General features: G+C 64.6%; 1 protein-coding gene across 1 annotated transcript; it reads right to left on the bottom strand.

Moving 5' to 3' along the window:
• Positions 1 to 159: 159 nt before the first annotated feature.
• MAN1B1 (mannosidase alpha class 1B member 1) lies at positions 160 to 9,303 on the bottom strand. Its single transcript, XM_024562331.4, has 13 exons — positions 9,054 to 9,303; positions 8,315 to 8,423; positions 7,550 to 7,665; positions 6,804 to 6,958; positions 6,404 to 6,513; positions 5,172 to 5,357; positions 4,397 to 4,545; positions 3,877 to 4,065; positions 3,222 to 3,412; positions 2,496 to 2,616; positions 1,901 to 2,098; positions 1,695 to 1,826; positions 160 to 1,087 (listed from the first exon to the last, which is right to left on the bottom strand). The coding sequence occupies exons 1-13, from the start codon at positions 9,162 to 9,164 to the stop codon at positions 884 to 886; spliced, it is 1,971 nt and encodes a 656-aa protein (XP_024418099.2). The 5' UTR covers positions 9,165 to 9,303; the 3' UTR covers positions 160 to 883.
• Between the last annotated feature and the right edge of the window lie 1,158 nt (positions 9,304 to 10,461).

The following is a 10,461-nucleotide window of genomic DNA, read 5'->3' as shown; positions in this document are numbered from 1 at the left end:
AAGGGACAGACGTTGCAGGAGGGGAGAGGATGCCCTGACCTGCCAGAGGAGGCATGCTGAGTGGGCAGCAGCGAGGGCCGGGCCTCAGTGGACAAGGCAAGGTGGCCAGCCCCAGCCAGGTGCCAGGAAGCAGGCTCCCGCACAAACACAGGACACCAGTCAGAGTGAATTGGCTTTATCCCGACTGAAGGCCACTCTGTCGGGTGGCCTGGGAGCAGAGGCACTTGGCACCCGCCCTCCAGACCCTGAGGGATCCCTGAGTCCATCATGTACACGGCACAGCCAGCCAGAAGCCCCGGCCCAGCGGGGTCACAGATGCCTCCCAAGACCTTGGGTTGGCAAAGGGTCATCTACCGAGACCGGGAGACGGAGCTGCACCCTAGGGTCCTCTCGGCTCCTGCCTCCAACACAACATGGGGCCTGGGAATGCACAGGGGCCCCAGGAGGTGACCAGCAGCCCAGGACCCCCATGAGGCCTGTGCACTGACCAACAGGACATTTGGGCTACAGGAATGTAACGATTTGCGGTTTCTCAGGAAGCGGGGGCACCGGTGGACTGGATCTCCCTGAAGCCCAGCACTGGTTTCTCCCTCCTCGTGCCTAATGGCGTCCCCACCGAACCACGGACAAGGAGCCCACATTGGGGTGGAGCACCTGCCGCCCGCGGCTGCCCCGAGCACCTCCCAAAGCCCGGAGACATCCTGGCCCAGTTGCCTCCTGCCCTGTCACCAGCTGGGCCCAGAGCACGTCCAGCCAGCTGGCAGAAGCCACACGGCCCAGGTCAGAGGAGGGAGGACCTCTCCAGGGCCAGGGTCCTGCCAACAGGTGCCCTCGCGCGCAGGCAGCGCCAGACCCGGGGCAGCACCCACACAGGAGCCGTGCCCTAAGTGGGGGTCCAGATGGGCAGGGGGTGGGCCTCGGTGTTGAACACGTAGGCGTCCAGGCTGAGCAGGTCAGGGTCGTCGGAGAAGAGCAGATACAGGTACTTGAGTGTCTCTCCCAGGAAAAAGCTCTCCATCTTGTCCCTGGGCTGGGGGTTGTGAGGGTCCTGGACGTTGCTGATGGAGGAGTAGCCACCAGAGGCGACCTGCAAAGAGCCAAGGCCATGGCATCGCCGCTGCAGGCACAGCACCAAGAGGGCCGTCAGCCAGCGGCACCCCAAAACCCCTGCCTCCTCGCAGCGCCCTGGTCTGCAGGGCAGTGAGGCACACGGGGTGACTGTCTGCCCTGAAGTCACCTGTGTGTGGTTCTTCCAGAGACCCCGGCTGATGCCCGCTGCCCTCAGGTGACCCACGGCAAGTGTGGCTCCAGAGCCTCAGGAGGCCACCTGAGGACCTGAGCAACCCACTGCCTCACACACCACAGGGCAAAGGTCGAGCCTCAGCTCTGTCCAGCAGGCTGAGGGCCCTGGGTGGGGCATGACCTTCTCTGAGCCAAGGCCCCCAAGGTAAGAGAGGCGGCCAGGCCTGGGGACAGTGGGGGCACCGTGGTCTTGGTGTGTGTCCTGGGGAGCAGGGGCCCCGAGGCCGCCCCAGGTGGAACAGAGCTGCCCAGGCCACACGGAGGAGCCAGGAGGGACCCGCTCTGTGCTCCTCAGGACGCTGCGGGGACCCTCTCTCAAGACAGGATGGAGGGACGCCCTGGCCCCAAGGCCGCGGGGCGCGTGGAGGAAGGGCCGCCCCGCGGCAGCTCACCCGAGTGTAGGTGTTGAAGCTCTGGAGGATCTCCCAGCCCCAGTCCTGGTACTTGCGCTCCCCCGTGAGGCGGTGCAGGTAGAACAGGCTCTCCACCGTCTCGGGGCGTAGCAGGTTGTGCCTGTCGGCCGGCTGGGGACACGGGGGCAGCGTGAGCCCCACACAGCACCCTGGGCCCCAACCCAGCCCTGCCTAGCCCCACTCACCTTGACCTGCACGTCCTTCTGGCCCTTCTGCGCATACAGGTTGAAGTGCACGATCTCGGGGCTCAGCCCCGTCTCCATCTGCCTGTTCATCTGGTAGCAGGTGTCCATGAGCGCCCGGGCCAGTGCCATGTGGTCAGCGGGCAGGCCGTGGTGGGCTCCCAAGGCCAGTGTTCCTGGCAGGAAGCACACCAGGTGGTCCTGAAACGGAAGGGTCTCCTCACCACCGCAGAGCCAGCAGCCACACGGGGTCATCTGGGTCCAGCGCTGCCCCAGCGCTGTCCAGACCCCCATGCCCCAGGGGGTGCTTGACACCCAGGCCCAGCACTGGGGGCTCAACATGGGCAGAAAATGAGCTGGTGGGAGGACACCGTGTCCTGGGGAGCAAGCCTGACCCGGTCTCCCCCCACCCTCCAACCATCAGGGAGCACCAGCTGCAGGAGGCAGGTGCCACAGTAGGGCCAGCCTGCAGCCCATGTCCACCAGGATGCCTCACATTCCTTGGCCACATTATTGGCCTCTCCTGGTCCAGATGTGGAGCCCGGGGGTCGAGGACAAGAGGCAGGTCCCACCTCCAGCCCGCCTGGCCTGCACTCACCATCTTGGCGCTGAAGCGGCCGTGGGCAAGCTCCCCCACAAAGGCAAGCTTGCTGGGCTCAGACCTGCGCAGAAGGTGCCTCTTGATTCCCTCGATGGCTTCCAGGTAGTCGTCCAGCAGCCTGGAGACCGGCAGGGCCCGTCAGCTCTGACCCTGGGGCACGCGGCCCATGCCCCGGGCTCATAACCCTGCGGTGACATTGGTGCACTCACGGCCGTGAGGCCTGGCCCAGTCTGTGTGTCACAGCCGGCTGGTGTGGGGAGGGCCTGTGGTGGGTCAGCCCGGAGAGCCAGAGCTGTGCCTTCTGCCCCTGAACAGGGTCGTCCCTCTCAACCTACACCAGAGGCCCTAAGGCTCTCTGACAGTGACCGATAGGTCCCTGCCCGGCAAGTCGGCCTGGAGCCACACCCCCTCAGCTGGAGGCTGGGGCGGGCCCTTCCAGGTCCCAGATGAGGGTCTGAGAAGCTGGGTTTTCCAAACTGAGAGAGAGGCTGCTGCATCGCCGTTGGGGACAGTGCCATGTGTAGCACCCGAGTAACATGCAGAGGGATGCCCAGGAGTCCTGCCGCCATCTGCCCAGGAGGGATGAGCAGAACCGCCCCTGCCACCCTGCAGCCAACCCAGACCCGGCTTAGCAGCAGGCCAGGGGCTGGCAGGTCCGTCCTCGTCCCCGGTGCCCACGTGAGGGCCCGAGGGGAGCGGGGCAGGCGGCAGAAGCGGCCTCACCGGGGGTCCTGCTTGCCGCCCTGGAGCCACTGCTTGAGCAGGTACTCGTAATAGCTGTCAGCCCTGGCGCCCAAGGTGAACACGCCCACGTGGGTGAAGAGGCCGCTGTGCGTGTTGATGAACATGGGCACCAGCCCGTCCTTCTTCCCCGACAGGGAGTGGACGTGCCGGGTCACCTCCTCCGCGGCCTCCTGGGCAGAGGGGGGAGGGTGGGTGAGTGGCCAAACTGGAGGTCTTCGTTCCGCCTCACCGCCACAAAACCTGCTGCTGTCGGCAGTGAGCACGGGGTGCGGTCCCGGTGCCGCCGCAGCGCCTGGGAGGCCGCTGGGTGGGACAGCCGCCGTGAGACCAGCACTGAACTGGCCGCCAGCTTGTGAACACGTCCAACCCCACGCAGCTGTGACAGAGGCGGACATGGACACACAGCCAGGTGGACACGGGGCCGCCAGAGCCCCCCATGAGGAGCCACCAGCTGTGTCAGGGCCCTAAGGTCACATGCTGGACTGGGGCGGGGCACAGGCGGAAGCTCAGCAGCGGTGAGGAGAAGGGACCCCAGCAAAGGGAAGGCAGCGGCCACGTGGGATGGACCAATGCCTGCTCCCCTGGCACTGACTGCGCTGAGCCAGAGAGCCCACCAGACTCGAGGCCTCCGCACCTGGAACTTCTTGACTCCCGTGAGACGCGAGAGCTCTCGGAACTCCAGCTGGATGCTGGTCACCTCGGCCACCGTGCTGTCCGATGTCCACCAGGGGGGGTGGGCGACGCCAGTGCCGATGTTGACATCTGAATACGGGATCTTGGAGGGCGTCTGGAACGCAGGCATCAGCCGGTTCCCGAAATCTTCCTGGTGCACACACAGCGAGGGGTCACTGCTGTTGGCTGTCCCTGAGAGGCTGTGTCTGCCTCGCAGGACGCAGACCCCTCACCCACTCCTGTCCAATTATGTACGGGGCCCCAGCCCCTCACAGCAGCGCAGTGAGCTGGACTCGTGAGCTGGGCGTGACGTCCCTCTGGCTGCAGGGGACAAGCCGTGCTGCTCGGCTCAGCTCACGCCAGGAAAGGCAAACACGCTCCAGGGGAGGACACAGAAACACTCCCTGCCCCTGAATCCCGGGGTCAGTGCTCGAGACCCAGGTCCCCGTGGGCAAGGGCCACCCTGGCACCGAGCCACTCACAGCCTTCTGCAGGAACAGTGCGTCCCCAGACAGGTGATAGGCACTCAGGAGCCCCCCCAGGATCCGGATGGTGCTCTCAAACAGGTTGACGTCCACGTCCTTCTGAAACTGTAACTTTCGGGACACCCACCTCCTGGCTTCTCCGAACTCTAGGGTACGGAACAGGGTGGGGCGGGGGGGTGGACATGCTCATGGGTCCCCGTGCCCCAGCACCGCTCACGGGGTGCCGTGCTTTCTCCTCTCCGTCTCCCTGAAGGGGCAAAAGCACAACCCCCCAATCTTCACATCTGAGCATAAACAGGCCAGTGTGCAGCTGGGGAGGCGCCCCTGGCAGTGGGCACAAGGGGCCGGCAACCAGAGGCCACGGCACGTGGACCACAGAACTCAGTGACAGCCCCCAAGCCTTTCCAGGAAACCCCAAATCAGGAGTAGCTGACAGTGCCTCCCGCAGTCTGCCCACCGCCCCCCGTGTGGCAGTGTGGGCGTCAGGGACAGAGTCCCGGTGCCGTGGCTACGTCAGGCCATGTGCTGCCTCCCACCACAGGGCCCTCACCCACGGCAACGGGAGCCTGCTGCTGACCCCAGGCCCTTGCTCGTGTCCAGCAGGGCCCGCACAGCAGCCCACAGCGTCCCTTGAACGCCTGGACGGGAGGCGACCGGGAAGCGCCCACAACCAGCACGCCCCCTCCCGTCGCCTAGAGCAGAGAAGCCTGTGTGTGTGGACAGAGCAGGTGGGACTCTCGGGCGCAGCCGCCTGCTGGAGGGCAGCAGGTACCTTTCTTCAGACCCAGGATCCACATGGTGTCCAGGGAGTCGATCAGCGTGAGGCCGAGGCCGAACCACTCGCTGAAGGACCTGGACACGGGCTTCAGCTCGTCGTGGCCCCAGGCGAACTTGCGGTACCCGGTCCACGCATGGCGGAAGGCGTCTATCACAGCCTTCTGGCGCTCGTTAGGGGACGCTGCAGGGAGGGAAGTGGGTCGGGGCATCTGGGCCTGGGCAGAGAGGACAGAGCCCCTCCGCAGCCCCAGGCAGGGGTGCTGGTGACCTGGGGGCACTGACCAGGGCAGCAGTGACGGTCAGACCCTCAGAGCCAGACGTGGCTGCCGAGGTGGCGGGGCCCCGGGGGCCTCACGTGGCAACTTGGGCTCACGTCTACCTGGCCTGGCCCTGTCCACACCACCCTCGGGAGCGCACCCTCAGGACCGCAGGGAGCATGTGGCAAGCAGAAGCATTTGGCACCGCAGACCAGGGGCACAGCAGCACTGGAGGTGCTGGCTGCTCAGGTGCCGGCGACAGGGACCAGCCCCCTCGCCTCTCACAAGCCCACGCCAGGCGTCTTCCAAGAGGAGAGAGCCCGTGGGGTGGGTACACCATGTGGTCCCTCTGCAGCCTGCCTGCTTCACCCACCACGCCCCTGGGCGGGTGGCCCTCCACACAGGCCGGTGACCAGGAAGACATGGCACTGGCTTCACACCACGCATCCTCTCTGTGGGGGTGGAGGCCTCCCCTCATGACACCCACGGCTGTGCTCTCCCTTCTTAAGGCCACACAATCGCTCTGTGTCCCCACAGGCCCAGCTGCCAGTCCTGGCTCTGGGCTCCCTCGTCCTCCTTCATAGGAGGGCCAGCACTCAGCGGGCCTGACTCCTGGGGCTCGAATGCACAGACCCACCCTGCCACCTGAGGCCCTCAGGCCTGGGGGTGACACCAAGTTGGAGCCCTGTCTCCACATCCCCAGGTCCCTCTTGGACCAGACACAGCGGGAAGATGGGCCACACACACACACACACACACACACACACACACCTGTGGCCACAGGACAGCGTCCAGGACCCACTTGTAGCCACCAGACTTCTGAAGAGCACGTGACCCTGAGGACCTGGGCCCACCTGGGCGCTGAGGGGCAGTCAGCCCTGGGGGGACAGGCAGTGCTCCACCCCACGCCCCACACACTCACGTGTACATCCACACGCCTCTCTGACAGGAAGCCCAGGTGGGGCCTTACCCACGTGTTTCAGAATCCTGGGGCCCTGCGAGGAGGACCTGGTGGGGGCCTCTGCCCTCCTGGACGGGAGCTCGGTGCCCTGCCCCGGCTCTATCACTGCTCCCCGCCAGCTGCAGGGGGAGAGGGGCCATCAGCCGTGCCGGGGCCGGGACGCAGGGGCCCGTGGTGGCCGCCCAGCTGGGCTCAGCCCCGCTCCAGGCCAGGCAAGACAACTAGGAGACAGGCCCCCGCCGCGCCCCTCCCCTCCCCGGGGCCGCTCTCAGGATGGGGCAGACCCCTGCTCCGAAAGGAAGGTGGACTCAGCCAGGTGCCGGTTCTCCTTGTCTTTCAGAGAAGAGATGCCGAGGGCAGCGGCCTCCTCATTTCTGCTGCTCAGACCCGTGTCTGTGGCTCCCGGTACCTGACGACCGTCCTCGGCGGGCTCTGCTCCTGGTGCTCCTCGTCTGCCGCCTCCTCCCTCCTCTTGATGTCCTCCTGCCTCCTGTCCTCTGAGTTTCTATTGGGGGCTCTGATCTGCAGCTTGGGGGGGCCCCGCCGGTCGTGCCTCTGAGGCTTCTGGACAAGCATAAGAGTCGCTCATGAGAAGAATTCAGGTGCCTCGAGCTGCCCCTTCCTGCCCAGGTCCTGCTGGGTTTTGGCTCCCCAAACAAACTTGAAGCCCTGCCTAGGGCAGCTCCCGGGAGTAGGGCCTGCCCCTGACCCCTGACCCCACCCAGAGCCAGGGGCTCCTCCGCCTGCAGCCTGTGGTGCAGTGCCGTGTCCTCAAGGGTCCGCCCTGACCAAGGGCCCAGCCTCCTTGGCAGGTGTCTGCTCTCGTCCTGGAAGAACGCATGCGTGGGCCACCTGCCTGTTTCTGGCGCCCCAGCTGGCTCTCACACCAGCCCCAGGAGAGAAGGGACGGGTCTGTTTGGTTTGCCATCTAACCCAGGGTCTGGAGCCACGCAGCTGTGCAACCCAGAACGAGGGAAAGGGTGTTCCTCCTTCCTCCCCCGGGTGGTGTCCGACCAGCCAGGAAGGAACGAGGCTGACATACCAAACAGACAGCAAGAAAAAGCCTTCTTCCCAACTAGTTTGAATCTCACGCAGTGTTCTGATGTTTCTGAGACTGAGCCAAGTTACAACCCCACCGTAACTCATGGAAAGTACCTGAGGGGGCAGCGCCAGGCCGTTCCCTGGGTCCGCATCTGCCTTCTGGGGAGCTGGCAAGATGGGCGGGTTTGCTGGCCTCACCCTCTGCTCTCCCGCTGACCTGCCACTTGGGGCTAAACAAAAGAACTCATTTAACTCAGCTGTGCCACTTGGGCAGGGGGACACTCAGGGTGCTTTGCAGAAGACACTTACACAGGTGCTGTTTTTAACAAAGGACACCCCGAAGCCTCGGGAAGTCACCAAAGTGCATCCAAGAATGGCCAGAGGGAACCAAACCTTCTCGAAGCACTTGGCCATTTTTGTCATTTTCATCAGAGGCCCCCGACCCCAAATGCTTCTCCTGTGTATTTCCTCTCCAGGAAGTACACAAGGTGGCCTACAGCGCAAGTTTGTGCTCCTGCTAAAAGTAGCAAGCTCGGAGGGGTTGAGGGCACTCTGTGTTTGCGCCCGCTCTCTGCCTGGCCCTTCCCAAACACAGGGCAGCATGCGGTACGAAATTCTCGGGACACACTCAGAGTCGGCGCTCAACCTCAGGGCAGAGGCTGGATGCCGGTCCCACAGCGGACACGCAGGGGGCAGGCAGGGGACATCATGTTAACATCCGTGTTCTAGCAAGGAGGCTGGAAACACACCATGCTCCTTTTTATCTGGATCGCCTGCCCACTCGTTGCCCTTTATGGCACCTGGGCTGGTTAAGGTGGAAGGCAAGATCACTTCTGTCTAGTCAACCCTCAGGTGTCTGAGGCACTCAGGGGCAGATACCTTTCCATTGGTTGGCCATGCTGATGTAGCACAGGAGCCCACAGAGCATCAAAAACGCCAGGGTGAAGAGAATCACATTCCGCTGTAACCTCGACAGTTGCTTCCATTTCTGGGGTGGGGGGGACACGGAAAGTGACATATATTACTGAAAATAAAATACATGGAACTCTCTTCCTCTGTGACAAACTCCGTGAGGTTAATGAGTAACTCAGAAGGTCCTGTGTGCAGCTATATTGTTTCTGAACTGGGTGCAGTTCCCTTGCAGCGGGGTGACGGGCTGGGGCCGGACTGCAGGTGACAGAATGCCCGGGGACAGGTAAGAGGAGAATGAAAACGGACGCAGGGTCCACTTCTGTCCTGCACATGGACCGCAGAGAAAGGTTCCGCAACGCCTTTCATTCGAGCTCAGGCCCCGCCGGATCCGCACCTGCCTAGATGCGGTGTGTGGACGTGCCACGGGCGGAGACCAACGGAACGCACAGGGCGTTAGAGGGGCTGAGCTCACGTTCCCGGCTTCCGCACCGGGGAAGAACTTATCCAGTGAACCTCAGGTTTCCGTTCGGGGCGGAGACGGCAAGACCATAAGGGGACCCGCTAGGGGTGCGTCGGCCCCGCCCGGCGCCCTCACCGGCCCAAGCCACAGAGCCCGGCCCGCGGACAGTGCCGCTGGAACCAGCGCCCCCTGCCCGGGACCGGCGCGCGGGGCAGAAACCCCGGGGCCTGCCGAACCGACCCTCACCCGCCAGCACGAGCGGCGCCGCCGGGTTTTGCTGCCGTCGTCGCTCTGGCCAAGGTTCAGCGTCACCGAGATGAAGTCCCGGTGCGGCGCAGGCGGCGCGGGTGGGTACATGACAGCGGCGGAGACGTCCCGGGGGACCCCGCCCACTGGCGGCGTCAAGAGGCCGGGCTGTGAGAGGGGCCAGAGGCTCTGTTCTTCGCACAGCAGCGGGCAGCCATCGCAGCTCCGGCAACACCCCGCCCATCGCGCTCGCCGCCAATGCGCGTGCGCCGCGCCCTCCTAACCCTACTACGCGTGCGCCTGGGTTCGCTGCCCCCTGCGAGCGGGTTTACGTTCCACGGCACCTGCGTCTCCTCGCTTCCGCGCCTGCGCAGTGACCTCACTCTCGTGACACTAGCCCCTCCTGCGCCTGCGCGCCAAGTGTGGGTGTAGCCTTGACTAGGAGGCGGGCTGGATTGGCCCTTGTGGGCGGTGTCGCCGAGCTTCCCGGCCGTAGAGCGTATCTGCACCCCCAGCTCGACTGCCCCAGGTCCTGGGGTTAATGAGGATCGGCCGCTGCGCCCTGTTGGAGCGAGGCCGCGGGCCGAGGTCCCGTGTAACCGTGACGGTGACCATCCCCCATCCCGCACTGGGTTTCCACCCGTGGGACATGCCGGTCTTTGGGGCGCACGGCGTTTTCCTCATGGCACAGTCGCCCGGTACTGCCGGGGCCTGCTCAGCTCAGGGCCTGTCTGGATGTCCGCGGGGCTCCCCGCCGTGTGCGCCCCCTGCTCCACACCTGGCTCCTTTGAACCTGCCCCAGGGAGCTCCCTGTTCCCTTGCAGGGGCCATCTCTCAGGCCCCGGCAGGTCTCTTCCCACACACAGCTGTGCGGGGAGTTCTAACGATGCCCTCACGGGTTCCTCCCTACGCACCCGGTTACCAGGGAAACGGTGACATCTGGAGGATGCAAGTGCCCGAGGGCACAGTCACCAGGCGGTCAGAGCGACAGTGCCTGGGCCTGTCCTGGAGAGTTGGTTCACGCGGCAAGTTCTGGACCTGCCCCCCAGATGCGTGACACACTGGGTTGTTGCAGGTCCCCTAGACCCTGGTAGGTAGCGAGGCAGAACAAGCAGGAGGGACTTCCTGACCCGCCCAGAGCAGGTTCTGCTCAGCGTGTGGGCTCCAGCTCTTGACTGACACCACCTGGTGCAGGTCCTGTGACCAAACGGAGGCCCCGCTGCCTGCTGCTAGGAAAGCCAACGGATGAAGGAAAGTGGTTTTTTCAGATGCCGGCCACCTGGAAGATGGGGGACTTCACTGGGGCCCTGTCTCCCCCTCAGTGAAGGCAGAGGTTTTATAAGGAGGGAGAGGGGAACAGAACAGAGATCAAGGGAGGATGTTGAAAAGTTCCCTACATGCCGACAAG

The sequence above is a fragment of the Desmodus rotundus genome, chromosome 1 (genome assembly GCF_022682495.2).
Source record: "Desmodus rotundus isolate HL8 chromosome 1, HLdesRot8A.1, whole genome shotgun sequence".
NCBI classification, from domain to species: Eukaryota; Metazoa; Chordata; class Mammalia; order Chiroptera; family Phyllostomidae; genus Desmodus; species Desmodus rotundus.
Note: the sequence above shows the minus strand (reverse complement) of the source record. Positions and strands in the feature narration are given on the sequence as shown.

Coding starts and splice junctions, on each gene's coding strand:
- MAN1B1 (XM_024562331.4), bottom strand. CDS start 9,164: ATGTACCCACCCGCGCCGCCTGCGCCGCACCGGGACTTCATCTCGGTG. Junction 8,424..9,053: donor GGCGCCGCTCGTGCTGGCGG/GTGAGGGTCGGT, acceptor CCCCCACCCCAG/AAATGGAAGCAACTGTCGAG. Junction 6,514..6,803: donor CCGCCGAGGACGGTCGTCAG/GTACCGGGAGCC, acceptor CTCCCCCTGCAG/CTGGCGGGGAGCAGTGATAG.